Genomic DNA, 20,659 nt, shown 5'->3' with positions numbered 1-20,659 from the left:
ATGTATACCCTGGAGTAGTGTATTTCAAACTGTGTTCCGAGGCACACTAGTGTGCTTCCTGAGTTTCCAAGTGTGCCGTGGCACACTGAGGAGAAAGAGAGGCGCCTGCCAGCTGACTTCCCTACGCAATATAGCTCCAGCACTGGCAGATTCACCCAAGGCCTGCATGTTACTCCCCTTCTCTCTAGCGTCCTCTGGCTTGCCCCTGGCCTCCCGGTCTCACCTTTAAAGCTAATTACAGCAGCCTACAGAGGATCGCCTGTAGGTAAAATAATTTTATTTTCAATATAGTTATTGAAATGTGTCAATTTTGAGAATTTATATCTGCTGTGTATATTGTGTGTCTATGAAAAATGAATGGAAAAAATTGCATTACATTACATTGATGTCTTCTATCCCGCCAATACCTTTCAGTTCTAGGCAGTTTACAACAAGAAATTAGCCTGGGCATCCCCAGGGAGATTACAAGGTTGATAGCTATAGTATGCATCGGGATCTGGGAATGGTCAATATGGTTTGGTTAGATCATTTGACAAATTTCTTGAACAGTATGGTTTTCAGTTCTTTCCTGAATGTTTTGTAGTTGGGCGTCGTGGTCAGCAGATTTGAGAGGTGGTGGTCTATTTTTGCTGCTCTGGTGGCTAGTAGACTGTCATATATTTTTTTGTTTGCATGCCTTTGATTGGGGGATGGGTAAAGTGTGATTGAGTTCTCCTTGGTCTGGATGTGTTTTTCCAGATTAGGCAGATAGGTTGGTTCCTTTCCATTTAGGTCTTTGAATAGGGTGCAGTAGAATATGTGTTGTATGCGTGCTTGTACTGGGAGCCAGTGTGAGTCTTGGAAAGCTGAGGTAATGTGGTCATATTTTTTCAGCAAGTATATTAGTCTTAGTGCTGGATGGGATGGAATCTGGGGCAGAGCTTGGGTAGGCCTAGGGAGATCTGTGGTTGGGGTACTCAGTTGATATTTGTTAGACTTAGGGGGTACTTAGCTTGAAGTAGTTGTAGGCAATCAGCTGGCACAGTGCCTCTCCTTCTCTGCGGCCCTCTTCCCTGCTGGCTATTGGTGTCTCAGGACCCATATGGAGGGCCTCTGCACATGCGCAGACATCGATGTGATGATGTCATACATATGTGTGATGTCATCATGATGACATCCGCGCACTTCTGGGTGCCTGAAGCTGTGACCACTACCTTTAGTGTGCCCTGGCTCGAGATAGATTGAGAGACACTGCCCTAGAGGTAAGGAGGGACAGGGGAGATATGATTCAGATGTTGAAAGGTATTAATGTAGAACAAAATCTTTTCTAGAGAAAGGAAAATGGTAAAACCAGAGGACATAATTTGAGGTTGAAGGGTGGTAGACTCAAGAGCAATGTAAGGATATTCTACTTTATGGAGAAGGTGTTGGATGGCTGGAATACGCTCCCGAGAGTGGTGATGGAGAGGAAAACGGTGACAGAGTTCAAAAAAGTGTGGGATGAACACAGAGGATCTAGAATCATAAAATAATAGTAAATATTGAAGGACTAAGATCAGTACTGGGCAGACTTGCACGGTCTGTATCTGTATATGGCTTTTTGGTTGAGGATGGGCTAGGGAGGGCTTCAAAAGCTGGGACAGTGTAGATGGGCTGGAGTGAGCTTTGATAAAGACTTCAGTAGTTGGAACCCAAGCGCAGTACTGGGTAGAAAATTTTTTAAAAAATTAAATCAGGTTGGGCAGACTAGATGGGCCATTTGGGTCTTTATCTGCCATCATCTACTATGTTACTATGTTACTCTAAACTTTAGTATCCAGTTGGCTGGTCCTATGTGATTGAGGCAGGTGGGAATGTAGATATGTATGTATGATTGGAGGTGCCAAAAGCATTTAGTAGCTAGAATACTAAGTAGCATTTGTTCCAGGCTCTGTTGGATGATGTCACCCACATGTGTGTAATATGTATTCTGCTATCCTCTAAGAACACCTGCTTTACATTTTGGCTTGTTAGCCCTGTGTCTATGACTGGTCAGTGATCCCTGGATTATTTTTCTTGAATTTGTATGAACCTTGGATTTTGTATGGCTCTGAATCCCAATAAACCATCAGAAAAAGACTTAAAGGGAGGTGTACATGCCTAGGGGTAAGCATGAATCCAATTTAGTGTGTTTAGGCATGCACATGGTAGTCCTCTGATATGCAAACATGGAGGTGAGGTTTAGACTTCTTATGGCAGGAGCTGATATTCCTCCTTAAAAAAACTCCACATGTTAGGAGAAGAGAGGGGAATTAGAAGAGACCAAGGGACAATGGAAGTGTGTGTGGTAGATACAGATTTGCCTGAGAAATTGATCTGACCCCGGGTCTTACCCCTGTGCATACAGGAACTTGTAATTTCAATGACCTTCATGCATTTCCTAAGAAAAGACCAAAAGTCGTTATATGCAATGTGGTAAGCTTGATCCTGGATAAACCTATTGGGCAAATTTGAAGCCACTTGGTAACATTACTAAGGATTCTAAATGAGCAGGGCTCTTTACCAAGTACATCAACTACAACAATCTCATTTATAATTCATTAAGGCCGCGTTAGGGTTTTTTATCGCTGGCCCCTTCAGTAAAAGCTCTGACACTCATAGAATTCCTATGAGCATTGGAGATTTTATCACAGAGGCTGTTAATAAACCCTAATACAGCTTGATGAAAAGAGGCCTAAATCATCTAACAAATCATAGAAAGACATTTTATAGGGGCAAACAAAATGCTAGCAGTTTTCTATATAAATCTCATTAATAACAAGGGGAATAATCTCACACATGATGACACACCATAGACAAACTCTAATAAATTCACATATACCTTTCAACTGAAATCCCTTGGCAAGATATGAGCCATAAAATTATTCATATCTTATGGGCCTTCAAAATATTTGTATTTTTAAAAAAAACCAACCTATTGTGCATTAGTAAAATGGAAAAATACACATCACCAACATATGGCCAGACAAAAAATATTTAACATGCTATAACAATCGAGGACTTTCTAGACACTACTGCCCAAATTGGATGTGATCTTTTAACTCTCTGATATTTTTCCCTACCTATATTTAAACTATACATACCTTAATTAAATGCACAGAATATAATTTTATAAAAGGGCATCTAGGGTTAATAGGGCACAAAAGCTCCCATTTTTAAAAGAAAGATACCCTGGGCCGGATTCTGTAGAGGATGCCCAGTCTCAGCAGCTGCCTAAGCGGCTTTTGAGAATTGCACACGGGCGTCCTATATAGAATCGCATCTGTCCTGACAGACAGACACCTAACCACCCCAATTCTCTAACCGGCGTCCATGTCACAGGCACCAGGTAGAGAATTGTGTTGCTGTTGAGCTGATCACTGCAATGGAATCTCCCTGCGGTGATCAGTTTAGTGGCCGTAGCACAGAACCAGGCTCCTCCCGCAAAGTTGGCCAGCAGAAGGGATGCCTACTCCCTCCTGCCGGAACCCCTGAAGTCCCACCCGCATAGGTCCACAGCAGGAGGAGTGCCCAATTCCTTCTGCCACAGAGACATCCCTTGGCAGGAAGAATTCCACTCCCTCCTGCCCCCCCCCCCAAGATATCCCCAAGCAGGAAGGATGCTCACTCCCTTCTGCCACTACCCCTCAAGATATTCCTAGCCAGGAGGGATGTCCACTCAATCCTGCTGCCACCCCCCCAGAGATACTACCAGGCAGAAGGGATGCCCACTACCTCCTGCCGCTGACCCCATCATCCTCTCCCCCTTCCTGGAGAGTCAGTGCTGGTATTGAAAGAAACTTTTGCATGGGAACAGTCTGCAGTACTAGTTGGCTTAGCATGGGAGACCTCAATGTTGAGATACGTCTCTGTGGAGATATCATCTAAAGGGATGGAAAATGGTCATTTGGGCATTGATGCTTACTGAAGTTGATGCTTGGGAGACACAGTGGTATGTCTAGAAGAGGAAGAAATTTTCTGCTTCTTAGCTATGTCCCCCAGTGTTTGAGGCAACGATGAAAAGGAAGTAGAGTCGTGATGCTAAGTGGAACTCGACGCTCAACACTTCTGATGAGTGACAAGGCAAAAGCACGCCAGACAAAGCTACGCCAACATTTCGGCCCAGACAATTGCGCGCAAGATTCCAGTGTTCCCCCCCCCCCCCCAGTTTATTTAATACCGTTACTTAATGCCATTGGGGGGACTGTGGGGAGGGGAAAAAGTTACGTTTCCTCTATAATAGGGAGTTCCAACCCCCAAACCCTCCCAACGGCAGCGCAAACACTGTGATTGTGATTGTATTAACAGAAATTGAGTTTAAAAAAAAGAACTTTTCCAGCAGTGTGCTGGAGTCTTGCGCCCAATTGTCTGGGCTCAAATGTTGGCACGGCTTTGTCTCACGCTTGAATAACTGTGAACCCTCCTGATGTGATGTCAATGCTGGTGTAACAGGTGTTTGAGCATTGGGATTGGACACCCCAGCCATACCCAACATCGATGCCGATGTGGTACCAAAAGGTTTCTTAAATTTAAGTTTGTGGGCTTGAAGTGACCTCTTTTGTATGCGGCAAAAGAGGACACAGGAAATATCCCAATGCTCAAGACCTAGGTACTAGACACACCAGTTATGCAGATCAGAGCCTGAAATGGTTCTATTGCATCAAGAGCATTTTTTAAGCTGCTCAGTACCGCTTTTGACATGGAGAGGAAAATGGCTGATTCAAAGTCAAAGAGTTCAATGGCCCAGGTAGCTTGAGTAAAAATAAACCCGAAAATGAAAGATGCTTCTAGGGGGAAAAAAAAGGGTTTGATGTGGTTTGAAGACCAAAAACAGAAGAGTTGATGAAAATGAACTAAACTTAGTAGAAATAAAGGAACACAAAGAAAATAAAGAATTATAACAAAAAGTAAGAAAATTATGGGAAGGCACCCATAAATCAAATGTTTGATGTGCTGAAGATAACATGGAAGACACAGCTACTTATCTCCATGGAAAACAATGAATTGATGGTCTCACAAGCCAATGTTTAGCAGGAAGACACCGGCATGTATGTGGTATGGGCACTGCCTAAAGATTTAAAGTGACAGTGCATTTTGCAGTGTCCATACCAGATTCCATGGATATCACCCCACATGTGAGATTATAATAACTGCTTATCTTTGGAGAATATGATTTACAGGCAATGTATCTAAGGTATAAATCAAAAAAGATATAGGTGTCAAAAAGGCTTCATAAATCAAAGAAACAACAGATATTGATACATAGTTTTCTTTTTTTAAAACTCAATTTCTGTTAATACAATCACAATCAAAATTGTGACAAAAGTAATATTTAGCAATATCAATTAAAATTTAGAAAAAATGTAGGAAATAAATTATTTAAACTTCATCCAGCATCATAAGAAAATACTGGAACCAAAGAAGAAATAAAAGAAAAAAGAAGAATCAGACAGCAACCTTAGATCATTACTTCAAAGCCAAAGCCTTCAAAGTGAGAGCTATTAAATTTCTTTCATATAAAATCTGTCTAAGGGAAAAAAGAAAATTAGTTTGATTTTTATGTGTTCCTTGTACTTGTGTTGTAACTTTTGAAAGTAAAACATAAGACCTAGGCCTCCTTTTATGAAATTGTGGTAGCAGTTTCTAGCACGGGAAGCCGCGCTGAATGGCCCGCAGTTTCGTAAAAGAGGGGGCTAGTGCCTGAGTTCTTATATGCAAAGCCAAAAGTTTCTGATGTCATTTCTGAGTTATTTAGATAAATCAGGAAATACTCTAATTTTTTATCCCAGAAACAACCTTTTTTCTGCTTTATTGGTCAGTTGTTTCTGGGATAGTTAGCTTTCTTTGCTGCCTTTGAAAGGATATGGGCAAAGTGGAGGCAGTATTAGGTCAGTTTTGAAATGAATTTGCCCATGTAATTAGTTACCTGGGTAAATTCCCCAGACTGAAATCTTCCTTCCATTTACTGGGGACAATTCTATAAAGGTTGCCAAATGTCAGAGGCCAAGATGCATCATATTAAGTGCTAATTTTATAATGGCATCTGGATGCCCAGAATCTTTTATAGAATATTAGTGTAAATAAGCATTTATTAAACAGGCAAACTCACACCATGTCAAAAAGTAGGTGTATATGCATGTGCTTATATGTGGCAGCTTAGCATGAAACTTACAGCCCTTTGGTAAGTTATGTGCATAAATGTGGAACACATATACCTCCTTCTATTTAAGCACAGTTGTAGGTCTATCTTATATAATACCACTGAGTAGGGTTACCAGACGTCCAGGAAAACCCAGACATATCCTCTTTTTAGGGAACGGTACAGTTTAGGGGGTGAAGAACTTATGTGCATGACAGAAGAGCAGGACTTGGGTGTGATTGTATATGATGATCTTAAGGTGGCCAAAAAGGTTGAAAAAGTGATGGCGAAAACTAGCAGGATGCTAGGTTGCATAGGGAAAGGTATGGCCAGCAGGAAAAAGGAGGTATTGATGACCTTTTATAAGACTGGTGAGACCTCATTTAGAATATTGTGTACAATTCTGGAGTCCGTACCTTCAAAAAGATATAAAAAGGATGGAGTCAGTCCAGAGGAAAGCTACTAAAATGGGATGTGATCTTCATCATAAGCTTATGGGGACAGACTTAAAGATCTCAATCTGTATACTGTGGTGGAAAGAGGGGAGATATGATAGAGACGTTTAAATACCTATGTAATGTAAATGCGCATAAGTCGAATCTCTTTCATTTGAAAGGAAACTTTGCAATCAGAGGGCATAGGATGAAGTTAAGAGGTGATAGGCTCTGGAGTAATTTAAGGAAATACTTTTTTACAGAAAGGGTGGTAGATGCATAGAACAATCTCCCAGAAGAGGTGGTGGAGACAGAGACTGTTTCTGAATACAGAAGGGCCTGGGATAGGTGCATGAGATCTCTCAGAAAGCGAGATAATGGTTGGGCAGACTAGTTGGGCCATTTGGCCTTTATCTGCCATCATGCTTCTATGTTTCTATGACTGTCCAGGTATCTGGACGGACTTTCCATAACCCAGCAGTTTGTCTGGATTTTGGAAAGTCTCAACCATCTCCATCCACGTCTGGAGGGCCTCTGAGTATGCATGGATGACATCACACACATCCGCGCATGCCCGAGGACCTCCAGATGCAGCCAGAGCTGGTTGGGAAAAAAAAGATGAGGCTCTGTGAGGAGGAGATGGGGTGGAACTGGGTGGGGCTGGAAGCATAAAAGGGTGAGGCTGGGGCAAACTGGGGCAGGGTCATGTGTCTGGGTTTTTGCTTCTGAAAATATGGTAACCCTACCACTGAGTGCATGGCTAGCACTTAAGTGTGTAACTGTGACAATCATATGTGTAATATGTGCACAAATTGGTGTCTAACTGTAGGCAACCTTTATAGAATGAGGGGGATTATGCACATCGGTACATTTGTAGCAGCAAACTTCTTTAGTTCAAATTTCGAAAGGCAAACTCTTTATTACACTGGGCCCACCTGAGAAAACCAAACACATACACACTTATGTTGTGCTGATGCCTGCTGTTCATATGTTCACTCTCCCTGCCAGTTGTGTCCATAATCTTGTAAAATTCATGCAGTTGTTGACAGCTCTTCTCCTCAGCCTGCAGCTGCCTCCTTCTCCTCATCCTTCTCCTTTTCTTACTCTTCAGCATCTACTCCCCCATGACACTGTTTGTGCCTCTTCCAGAGTTTAGTCCACCACCTCATGCAGAATTTTCATGTTCATATCAGAGAATTTTCCCTCCCTTCTTGTGATTGGAGCTGCCTTCCAGTACTCCCCTTGTCTACAGACTTACCATTGGCTGGATCCTATCCACAGTTTCTGCTGCTAGCCATTTTGGAAGGAGGTAGAGTAGGTTCACTCACAAATGAGGGAAGTTTGGAGAGTTGTAGATCGTTTTTTTTAAACTGTGTAAAATGTCCAAATGCATTAGATAGCCTTCTACCTTTGGACATTATTGCAAAACAAAACAAAACACAAAAATTGTAGAATCATGAAAGAGTCAGACATTGCTAATCTTAACCTCCTGTGTATATCTGACAGGGCCATCCTCCCTAAACATTTGGCCCTAGGCATGCTTAGATTGCTAATACCTTAATCTGCCCCACCTGTGCTGTGTTGTTTTCTTAAATATTTCTTTAATTATCTGCAGATGGGACGCCCAAAATCATTTGTGCCTTCAGTGAAAAAGTGGTGAGTCCTGGAGAGCCTGTTTCTCTTATGTGCAACGTAAAGGGTACACCTCTGCCAACCATCACATGGACATTGGATGATGAGCCTATCATTAAAAACGGCAATCACCGGATCAGCCAAATTATCACTTCAGAGGGCAATATAGTGAGCTACCTAAATATCACCAACACTCAGGTCCGGGATGGTGGAGTCTATCGCTGCACTGCCAACAACTCTGCAGGAGTCATCTTCTACCAGGCTCGAATAAACGTAAGAGGTGCTTGTCAAATCAGCTCTTCAAACAACACACGTAACTCATCATAGTCAACTTGGTTTTACTGTATACATCAAGCCAAGTTTGGAATGCTACAGACTAACTTAGCATTACCCCTGTTTTCCCTCCCAACCAACATCATGCTAAATTGCATCTGTTGATTGATGTTGGATTTGTGGCCTGTATCACTCCTCTCATTCTTTCCTTTCTCCTTTCATTCTGGTGTTTCTAAATATTGTTTCTTGCAAAGCATGTTGGCATTTCTGTCCTTTTCTTCTGTCATTTACTGCATGACCTGTTGGTACAGGGTTAATGAAGAACATCTGATCCATGAGCCATGATCCTCAGGTCAGCAAGCCCAAAGGGAAAATTATTGGCAACTTCCAATGGTTTGCAGAATTCTGCAGGAGATGGTTCAGGAATTTTGTGGGAGATATCTGATTTATCTGGGAGGCTCCTGTAGCATCAGGGTAATATGCTGAGAGCTCAGTATGTAGGCACTGGATGTACATAGGGCATCGTCACTTAGCAGAATAAGGGAAGATTAGGTACTTATCTCGGTAATCTTCTTTCTAGCAAATAGGCATATAATTTCTGGACTTTTGAGGTATCCAGTCTCTTCCTGCAAAATTCTGTGTAGAGAGCCTCATTAGCATTTTCTTTGCTCTGCCTCCCATCACTCTAGGCTGTCCTGTAACTCCTCAGTTCATATCAAAGCAGATAGTCAGCTGTAGAGAAGAAACATAAGAGGGAGGGGTACGGCGATAGTCCCTCCCACAAAAAGTCTGTTCTGCTCATGTCATGTAACACATAATGCTTAGAACATGAACATTGAAACATATAAACATTTAAGCATATAATGAGGTAGAACAAGCTAGCCACCTGCACTAGGCTTCTGAAAGATGCACTCAGAATGCCCTGAGATAGCTGTGTCATCCTCTATCCTTTTTCTCACTGGTAAAAGGAAAGAAACAAAAAAATGGACTTCCCGGCTTGTATGAGGTAGTAAGCAGGCTAATTAACATCTGACAGAGCAGGCTTCAAGAATGATGTGCCTATTTACTAGAAAGAAGATTACTGAGGTAAGTATCTAATTTTCCCTTCTAGTACAGTAGACACATCATTCCTAAACTTTTGGGGCACATCAAAGCAGTCTCCAGAATCTAGGATGGAACAGATGAACCTGCTGTGAAAGTATGGACGATCCGAAGACAGAGTCCAATTTTTGTTCCACATCCACCCTGTAAAATTTGAGAAAGTATGGAGGAAGGACAATGTGGCTGCTCTGCAAATCTCTTCAGGAGAAACTGCTGTAGCCACTTCCCAGAAGGATGCTACTCCCCTAGCGGAATGTGCTTTTAAGGATAAAGAGGTTGCTTTCCACACCTGATATAAACAGACAAAATGGCCATACAAATTCACCTTGAAATAGTTGCTTTAGAATTTGGTTGACCCTTATAGACCACAACTGTCAGCAAAAAGAAGATGATCCGACAGTTGAAATTCATTAATCATTTCCAGGTAACGTAGCAGCAGGTTTTTGTCTCCCTTCTTGGATCCCGAAGGCATGAAGGTCAGGCAGTCAAACTTCCTGGTTGATATGAAAATGTGAAACCACTTTCATCTAGAAAGAAGGTACAGTATACAGAATCACTCCAAACTCTGAAATTCTGAGAAAGGATTCTCTATATGAAAGGGCCTGATACCCATCGAGCTGATGTGACCACCACTAAAAATAAAAATATATGGTCCAATATGATGTTTGCTCCGGAGCTCATACAGAGCTCTAGAGGGTGTCCACAGGACAAAATTAACTTTACGATGGAAAAGGGTAACATACTGGAGGACACAGATGCAAAGACCCCTTCCGAAATCAGGCCACATCTGGGGTACAAAGCCAAGGATGACTTGTTCCCTTGAGGTCTGAGACATGAAATTTGAGGGACCCCATCACCAGACCTTTATCAAGTCCCTCCTGCAGGAATGCTACGACCAAAGAAATTGGAGCTGAAACCGGGTCCTTATTCTTCAGTGCACACCAGACCTGGAAACATGTCTAAGCTTTTATATAGGTGGCTAATGTTGACTGTTTCTTGGATTGTAGGAGGGTGGCAATCACCACATCCGAGTGGCCTTTTTGTGCTAAGGCTGTGCACTCAAGAGCCATGCCATAAGACCAAAGTGCCCTGGATCCTCCAGGGTGACTGGGTCCTGTGTGAACAACCCCAGATAAGAACATAAGCAATGCCTCCGTTGGGTCAGACCTGAGGTCCATCGTGCCCAGCAGTCTGCTCACGTGGCGGCTCAACAGGTCCAGAACCTGTGCAGTAATCCTCTATCTATACCCCTCTATCCCCTTTTCCAGTAGGAAATTGTCCAATCCTTTCTTGAATCCCAGTACCATACTCTGCCCTATTATGCCCTCTGGAAGCGCATTCCAGGTGTCCACCACACGTTGGGTAAAGAAGAACTTCCTAGCATTCGTTTTGAATCTGTCCCCTTTCAACTTTTCTGAAGGGGACAGATTCAAAACGAATGCTAGGAAGATGGTACAGTAGTCTGAGATTCTGATCCCTCTGATGACAGGCGGATGTTTCAGCCAGTCTGGTGCGATTGACACAAGCTGCCACCATTGCATTGTCTGAGAAAATTTGCACAGCTTTGTTTCGCAGTTTGCTTCTGAACACCTGCAGCACCAGTCAGATGGCTTTCAGCTCTAACAATTAATCAACCACTACTTCGTGGAAGGAGAGAAGCGTCCCTGAATTGAATACCCTTTGCAATGCACTCATCAACCATAGAGGCTGGCATCTGTAGTCAGGATCACCCATGAGGAAATGTGGAGTGGAACTCCTTGGGTCAGGGACTGAGTCTCCAGCCACCAGTTAAGACTAAGCCACAACTCAGCTGTCCAAGGTACATGCATCTGTAATGCATCTCTTTGCAGGCACCAATGGGACAGAAGCACATTCTGGAGAGGATGCAGGTATGCCCTTGCCCAGGGAACTACATATATAGTCACTATCATAGACCCCAGCACCTGCTGATAATGGCAAGCTGTGGTTGCTGGTCTATCCCAAAACTCCCTGATCTGTCGAGTGAGTTTCGCTCTGTGGGCTTCTGGCAGAAAAAGTTGTTTTCCTTTGTGTTGAACAGAGTCTCCAGATACTCCAGGAATGGTGTAGGCTCCAGGTGGATTTTTTGAAAGCTGATCACCCAGCCCAGATTTTGCAGGAGCTGACCCACACTCTGCACTACTGTCCTCCCTTTGGATTCGGATGGAGCTCTTATCATTCAAAACAACAAAATCCAAATAGTACCATAAGGTTCCACAAAGGAAATGAAGCAGCAAAATAACAAAAAGATTGTGGAACAGAAGATCAGATGTACCAGATTGTAGTTTAATTAGAATCCAAATAACTTAAAAACAATAATCACATGACACCAGCCTACACTTGTGAGCTGTGTTGCTTGTTTGTAGCCTCTTTGCTACTTGGATTTTTTTTTTTAACTTTTATGTTTTTATATTTAAGATAGCCAAGGACCCTATAAGACCCCTGAGGAAGGCATTTTTATTTTGCCGAAACACCGCCCATGTTGGATCATTTTTATTGTATACATTAGGCATGTCCAACTTTGTACAGGTCGTGATCTACTTTTTCCAGCCAAAAGTGCCAGTGATCTACCACCATGAAAATTAAGTTTCAAATTAAATTTTAACCCAATAAAGTTGGAGGAATTTTCCCCCCCCCCCCATTTTTAATGAACCCTCTCTCATTTACTTGGATGTGATCAGCTCTTAAGCAAATTAAGCAAAAATAATACAGAGAGATGAAGATTCAGTAAGAACTACGAGGGGAAATGGAAAGTACATTTTTTCTTAAAGTTTTATTGAGTAATAACTTTCTTTAACTGTCTTAATTACTTTCTTTAACTTTTATTGAGTAATTTGTGTTAAATTTAGGTTGAGTATTGATCCAGGCTGATCTTGTACAATCTTTAATATTTCACTCTTGCTCATTAGTGAGACATCTGAGCCTGCATTTCATCCATCAGCTTTTTGAAGTTGGGTGAATATTGTGTGAGGGCCAGTCTCAGGGAATCCTGGATGTTCATCTGTCATGTTGGAACATTGTGTACTCTTTGTCATTTTCAGATGGGAAAACGCAGATTCACACAAATAAGTTGAACTGAAACAGGAGTGTACAGCTTCACTGCATCTTCTCAAGTTGGGAAATTTGTCTCTAGCCACTAGCTTTCAAAATGATTCTTGCTCAGCACAGGTCTTGAGAAAAATGTCATTTTTAAGGGTTAATATTTTGTTTTCAAGAGATGGCTTGTTCAAATGAGTAATTTTTACTGATAGCAGTGACAGTTTCTTTAATGTACACATCTACTCTGAATGGGTATGACAAGTACTCCACAACTGTTCCAATTTTTGGGACATCACAGAATCTATTTTTGAATTCCTGGATAACAGAACAGATTTCTGTCACATACTTCTCATTCTGAAAAACAAAATTTGGATATTGTCTCAGATGGTCCTGTGTATTAGGAAAATAATCAAAAGTGTTGTTTGCAAGATCAGTCAATATTAGCTCAAATTTGCACTTGTAGGATGAAACTGTACTCAACATCTCACCAGTGCATTTGTTTTTACCTTGTAGTTCAAGGTTCATATCACTTAGTTCGCCTATACAGTCAACGAGAAATGCCAGATCACAAAACCACTCCTCATCTTCCAACTCTGCTTGGTCAGCTCTCCTCTCCTTCAAAAAACTTCTTATTTCATTCAGCAGATCACAAAATCTTGACAGAAATTTGTGCCTACTTAGCTACCTTACATCTGTGTGCAAAATTATTTCCACTTTCCCTTCATCAAGAGTAAGATTGAAAAGCTGTCTTTGAAGTGATCTTCCACAAGCTGAATTTACAATTTTGAAAGTGATGTCCATGGGTGATGTCATTCACCCATGACAGTCTTTGTATTGAGTCTCTTGCTTGCCAAAACCTGCTGGTGAATAATGCAGTGGTAAGAAAGGAAATCTGGGAAGTCATCATGCTGCCTACAGAGGGCTATGAAACCCTTAACCTCACCAGTCATTGCTCTTGCTCCATCAGTAATGATGAAAACAAGTCTATGCAATGGAAGATTACACTGTGCCACAAAAGAATGGAAAGAACTGAATATTTCCTGATTGGTAGTTCTCCCTTTTAAAGAAATCATTCCAAGTATTTCTTCTTAAACACTGAAGTCTTCAAAAACCAAAAGGATAAAGACTAGTAACTGGGCTATGGGCTAGATTCACTAAGCAAACCGATCATGTACCGTTCAGTGTGCGAGTCCTTAGCGACCTGATTTCCCTCCGACCTGATTCACTAACCTCTCCTTTGATCTAATCATGATCCATGCATGCAAATGAGGGGAATTGACATGCAAAGCAAGAGGGACGCAATTCAGTAAACTTACCGACTGGCTGGCCGATTAAAAAACTAGCGATTGGTGAGGACCAGTCGCTTGTGCTAAAACCCTGCTCTCTGCACCGATTCTCCTGCTCTAGCCACCCTGCTCTCTGCCCGATTCTCCTGCTCTGGCCACCCTGCTCTGCTCTCTGCCCTGACTCTCCAGCCCTGCTCAGCCCCAACTCGCCTGCCCTTCCCCACAGTGCGAGCCCATGGTTTTAACTCACAGGTTTAAAGCAGGTTAAAACCACGGGCTCACAAAGTGAAAAAAATAGTGAAAAAAAACAGGCCCGAAGGACCACCAGCGCATGTGCAGACCATTTACAGTCTAGGAAGATGGTCTACACATGCTCAAGGATCGCTCTCCAGTGATCCGTGCAGTTGGTGGGGGGCGTGCCAACAATCACCCCCATTTGCATGCAGGCCTTTAGTGAATTTGTCGACCTGCATGCAATCAGGCACAGATCGGACACGGAAAGGAGGTTAGTGAATCTAACACATGTCTCATATGTCTTTAGATTCATCCAGTTGGAGTGAGAAAGCAACACAATTTGAAACATCCTTGAAAAATTGTCCAGTTGTGTCTCCACACATCTTTTCTATTCGCCAACGACAGCGTTTCTTGACAGTTGTACTTCTTGAATAGCAGCTATGATCTCTTTCTTATTTTTAAATCCTTCAAAAAGATTGTCAGCTGCTTCAAGAAAACAATCTTTTTACATATTCCTCTTCAGTGAAAGGTTTGCATTTCTTTGCGATCAGGTTGCTGACCTTGAAGGATGCTATGGTTGCATTAACTGAATGTGACCTTGGCTTCGCCATCAACTGTTGCTGAGTATCCAATTTCGATTTAAGTTCTTTGAGCTTCAGTTTACAAATTTCACTTTTGGGTGGAAAATCAGCATCAAACTTATTGTTATGCAGAGCCTTATTGTTATGCAGATTACCCTTTTTGGGTAAGATATTGGGACATTACAAATTAGACAACACTACTTGCCTTTCACCATGATGAAGAATTAGTCCATTTCCCATTCATCATTAAATTGGTAGGTTTTGCTCTTCTTTTGAACACTCATCTTCATTATACTGGGGTGGCTGGATGTAAGAAGTCCAAATCTGCTAAGTTAGTATAAACACTGGCTGAATCTGGTCCAAAAATGTTACTGTCCCAAAGTATTAAAGATCAACAGGAACTGAAATCCTCTAGATGATGTGCAATACAAGGACTGAAGATGCCAAAACCACACATGCAGTTCTAAAAGTAAAAATAAGAATTCATCATACTGGCACTAATAATCAAATACCACCAAACAATCATCAAAAACCCTCAAACACCTATTGAGCAAACCAGATAAAATCAAATACCACCACACATGATTTAATAAATTCTGCACACAGTGTAGAATCAACGCAAAGGCAAGGCGAAATAAAATTGCACTGTACTGTAGAATCAACGCAAAGGCTAGGCAAAATAAAATTGCAGAGGCAAGAAAAAGTCATAGTGGTTTGAACCAATTCGAAGGCAAGTTATAGATAAGTTAGAACAAAATTGGAAAAGCCCGCCAAAATCACCAAATTCTTGACACTATGTTGTGTCTGCCCAAAAATGTTTAATGAAAGTGAACTATAAAGCGACCAATAACCAGCACACGACACAACTAATACAGTAAGTGTATTCAGGTAAAGCCCGGGTGAATGGATATTGCCCGGTATATAACACACTTCTAAGGGGTGTTGGGGCGGGGGCAGTAATGGGTGATTCTGAGAGACAGGAGACCAGGTATGACGCCAGGCCTGTAGCGTATCATGGTATTCACAAACTATTGGCACAAAAACAACAAACGCCCCCCAATACACCCGCAGGCAGGGAATAAAGACAGTCAAAGGATCAGCATCAGTGACAAGCCCTCAGCAGATGACCTACCGGCACGAGCTCTCTTCAAGCGATGGGGCGAGCTGCTGGAGAGATGGAGCCAAGTGGGGCTGGCAATCTACCTTTGACCCCTCCAGATTGCAATCTACCTGTTAGACATGCCTGGTATACATTATTTGGTTTCTAACCTGTGGGTCATTTGTGACTGTATTCACCCTTTGTGGATTATTTTTATGATTACTGTTTTTAAATTATTTGGATGCTTATTAAACTACAAATTGGTACATCTTATCTTCTGTTCCACAATCTTTTTGTTGTTTTGCTCTTATCAGCTAATCATACAGATATGGATGCACATGTATCCTTGACTTGTGGAGGTGTGCTGCTTCTACTTCCATCACCTTGGTGAAAGTGCATGATGCCATGGCCAGTCCAAATGGCAGGGTTGAGAACTAGAAGTGCTGCTTCAGAACATGGAATCCTAAGAACCTTTTGTGCTCTAGAAAAATGGGAACATTCAGATAAGCCTCTGAAAAATCCAGAGAAGTGAGAAATTCTCTCCAGCGCCAACAAAGCAAAAACCGACCTCACCGTCCATACTGAAACGGGGTATCTTGAGGGCTACATTGACCGACTTGAGATCCAGAATTGGTTTCCAGTCTTCTGAGTCTCTTTTGGGCACTATAAAATTAATATGAAGTATCTGCCTAAACCCGATTCTTGGGTTCTATGGCCATGACATCCAACAGCCTCTGCACTGTTACTCAAACTCTGACCGCTTTTTCTGGTCTCCCTGTTGGAGAGCTCACAAAAAGATCCGGAAGGGGACTAAAGAACGCAAGCTTGTACCCCTCCTAAATAATCTCCAGTATCCATCGGTCTGAAGTGATCCCTGCCCTTGTCTCCCAATAGGCTTTTAACCTCCCACCGATTCTTGGAGGTCCGTCTGTTGCCCTGGCATCATAACTGCTTCTTGGGAGCAGACGTGCGGCTGAATTTTGAAGACTGGGGACATCTGGCACCCCCAAATTTCTGCCTCGCACCTTGAGATGATTTCTGAAACGAAGAACTTCCTGAAATTTGACAAAAATGCCTAGAGCTGTGAAAATTATCTCGACCTGACCCCTTAGGGGTTCTCAGTCTGCTTTCAGGTAAAGACTTTGGTTTGTGATCCTGCATACCAGCCATGAGGTCATCCAGATCTTTCCCAAAGAACAAATGTCCTTTATATGGTACCTTGCTCAGTGTCGCCTTGAAGGATGAGTCCCCCGCCCACTGTCTGATCCACAGCATTCTTTGGGCAGAAATGGCATAGGCAGAAACTTTGCTTACTGTCCTGAAGATATCATATAGAGCATCTGCTGCTTAATTCATTCTTGACATGAGAAACTGCTGATCCCTCCCAGCATCTGCCGCTGGATCAAAGCGCAACTTGAAGTGGCATGTGCGTGCTACGTAAAATGATGCTGCCGCAGCTGTGACCTCAAATTGTTTCTTGAGAACAAATTCCAGCCTGAGTTCCTGGGTATCTTTCAACATCTTCTCTGGGGAAAGAGGTATGCTTGGTTACCTTAGGATTATCAGATGTTTGGATATTCTCAGTCCTGTCCTCTTTTTAGTAAAATCTGGTAACCCTAGATTACCTGCACCACCAGGGAATCCACCTTTGGTGGGACTAATAGCTGGCTAAAATCAGCATCCATTAGATAATGCTTTACCATGGACTGTTAACATCTTAGTAATGTTCTGATATGAGGGAAAGCATGTAGTCTGAGTCTTAGTGCTGCTCATAAGTAAGCACTATATAGCTGAGGATTGTGGAGTTTCTATGTTTAATTCTTGGACAGACTCTTTAATTATCTCCGCAAACACTAAGGGCTTAAATAACCTGCACACAGTCAGGTCCTTTCCAAGATCCAGAGCCTCCACCTGTTCAGGATCCAGCTCTCCCAGACATGAAGCAGAATCCCCTGCTACTGAAAACCCAGACTAGGAAAGAACAGGCATGGAAACTGAATCTATATCATCCCAGTCCTCCTCCAACTGAAGCTTCATCTCTTGTGCAAGGCTCCACTGAGGAGGAGGTACATCTTTGCAGGGAGAGACTCCTGGTACCGGCATCACCGCAATCCCCAAGGGTTCCATGCGGCTGCTGTTAAACAAACATGCATCACAAAGCATATTGATGAATTCTGGAGCAAAACCAAACTCAGGACAACCTGAGATCCCTTGTAGTTGCTTTTCTGTCCTTTTCGGCGGTTATGCGACAGGTGCACAGCTGCACTTTGCCGGGGTACACTTATGATTTTTCCCAGCTCTAACCAAGACTTTTGTCCTGGAACTCGAACCATCTGGGATCCTATATCCCCAGGGGAATTAGAAGGGGCTAAGCCTCATGTGTCATGTAGCACATGGAACATGGACAGTCCTTGGCCCACCATCCAGCATAAATCTGACTTGAATCCTATCTATCCTAGCCTCAGAAGTCCATCCCACATGATTTTAAGTGAACTTGAGGTGTTTTGAAGTAGATACAGTAGAGGTTTTTATTTTCAAATCTGTAAATCCAAGATGGCCACCACTGCAGTGATTTTAGAGCCAAAAACGGCCCAGGGGGGCACTACGCTTTTTCCCGCACAGAAACCGGTGGGCAGGCAGGCAAGGAGAGCAGGAGCCCGATCCTGCAGGCGTGGGAGTCGATCCTCCCCTCCCCCGAACCAGCGAGGGCCTCTTTAAAATCAATACCGCCAGCGGGAATTGCCTTTTTCCCGCACAGAAACCGGTGGGCAGGCAGGCAAGGAGAGCAGGAGCCCGATCCTGCAGGCGTGGGAGTAGATCCGCCCCTCCCCCGAACCAATGGGGGCCTCTTTAAAATCAATACCGTCAGCGGGAACTGCCTTTTTCCCGCACAGAAACTGACGGGCAGGCAGGCAAGGAGAGCAGGAGTCCGATCCTGCAGGCGTGGGAATCGATCCGCTCTTCCCCCGAACCAGCGGGGGCCTCTTTTAAATCAATACCGCCAGCGGGAACTGCCTTTTTCCCTCACAGAAACCAGCGGGCAGGCAGGCAAGGAGAGCAGGAGCCTGATTCTGCAGGCATGGGAGTCGATCCTCCCCTCCCCCGAACCAGCGGGGGCCTCTTTTAAAACCAACACCGTCAATGGCGCACTGCCATTCGGTGCGCCAGCGAAGGTGCACAGCAAAGGCGCCTGCGCCTTAGCACACACCTTTGCGAAGCGTCTGAGTGGAGCAAAAGAAGCCTCCTTCCACTGGTCAAACTGATAAGTATTTGCATGACTGATATACCTAATTATTTGCATGCCTAGATAACCTAAGTCTGTATTATCTATTATCTATTCCAGCCTGCACCCGCTGCTACTGCTTGAGCACATGGCTGAATCACCTCAGTTTGCCGACTTTGGTTCTTTTATTCCAGCCTGCACTCACAGTACAAGACAACCTATGGTGCACATAACTTTACAACTGTTGCTACTGAATCGGATTCAGTACTACCTGACTTATTGCTAATTTAACTATTAATTTAATTGCTAATTTAACTTTGGCTAGCGAATCTGACTTAGGGATATCCGATTTACTGCTATTTAACTAATTTAACTTAATTTAACTGTTGTTACTGAATCTGATCTAGTGCCTTCTGATTCACTGCTAATTAATTTTCCTAGAAACTGGAAGTAACAGAAACACCAAATAACCATTAGGACAAGTAGGAGTCAGTTTAATCTGCAAGCATGCATCTCCTACAGATTTTACTAATTTATCTAATATGCAATAACATTAAGGATGTTAAGTCACTCTATCCAAAGCTACACTCAGCCTATTATCCTAATCTACCCATCAGGCTTATAATTAACCAACAGGAAAACAGAGCAAACCATATCAAGGTAATCTCAAGCAACGGAAGACATCAACGTTACCCCCCAAAAAAAAAAAAAATAAAAGGATAAGGGAAGTAAAACCTATCAGAACCACTACGTCCACCAAACCTATCACATCTACTTCAGTTCCCTGTGCATATTTTAACACCAGATCTGTTAGGAACAAAGCATTTTAAATTAAAGATTGGATCATCAACAAGCAAATAGCCTGTCTTTCCCTAACGGAAACGTGGCTACTGTCTGAAGATGACTCAATAATAAATTATCTTCTACCAGATAATCTTAAAATTCACATGCTAAATCGTGATGGAAGAAGAGGGGAGGACTAGCAATCATCGCCAAGGAAGGATTTGTAGTTGAAATATTGGATTCCAAAATGACCAACCAATTAGAAATATTAGCCTGTAAAATTAGCAATAAGGAACTAGAAGATTCCCTTTCTTGTATATTATTCTATGTTCCACCAAAAAGCTGGCCAAAAGCTAGAGATGACTTCTGCGAATTTGTCCTACATAACTCAAGCACTTCATCGCATAATCTAATTGCGGAAGACATAAACTTACATCTAGATGAAATAGACGATCTAGAAGTGAAAGACTTTAAAAACTTTCTTTCTTTACTCAATTACAATTTCCCTTTACCCACTCAAACACATGAAAAAGGCCATCATTTAGATGTGGTAGCGATGTCCATAAAGGAGATCATAAATCCTCCCATCTCTCTTTCGGACGGTACTTGGTGTCACAATATCTGGTCTGACCATTTCACTTATTATTTCAATCTATTCTGGACTCAGCTAAAATCTAAGACACGCCCACGACCAAACCGCGAGACAGAAATAAATGTACTTTATAATAAACTGGCAGCGTTGGCAGCAATCTAGACAGGCTGCTTCGCGTCCTGGGCCATTCCTCTGCCGCATCACTGATGATGTCATCAGCAATGCGGC

General features: G+C 42.6%; 1 protein-coding gene across 1 annotated transcript in view; it reads left to right on the top strand.

The window, feature by feature from the left end:
* Positions 1-20,659, top strand: part of DSCAM (DS cell adhesion molecule) — a 756,178-nt gene that overhangs the window by 338,707 nt on the left and 396,812 nt on the right. Inside the window, exon 7 of the mRNA XM_033942926.1 lies at positions 8,186-8,482. Within this exon, the coding sequence (XP_033798817.1) occupies positions 8,186-8,482 (297 nt within the window). The remainder of the gene's footprint in view (positions 1-8,185; positions 8,483-20,659) is intronic.

The sequence above is a fragment of the Geotrypetes seraphini genome, chromosome 4, assembly GCF_902459505.1.
Source record: "Geotrypetes seraphini chromosome 4, aGeoSer1.1, whole genome shotgun sequence".
In the NCBI taxonomy this organism is placed as follows: Eukaryota; Metazoa; Chordata; class Amphibia; order Gymnophiona; family Dermophiidae; genus Geotrypetes; species Geotrypetes seraphini.
This window is presented reverse-complemented; position numbering and strand designations above follow the sequence as displayed.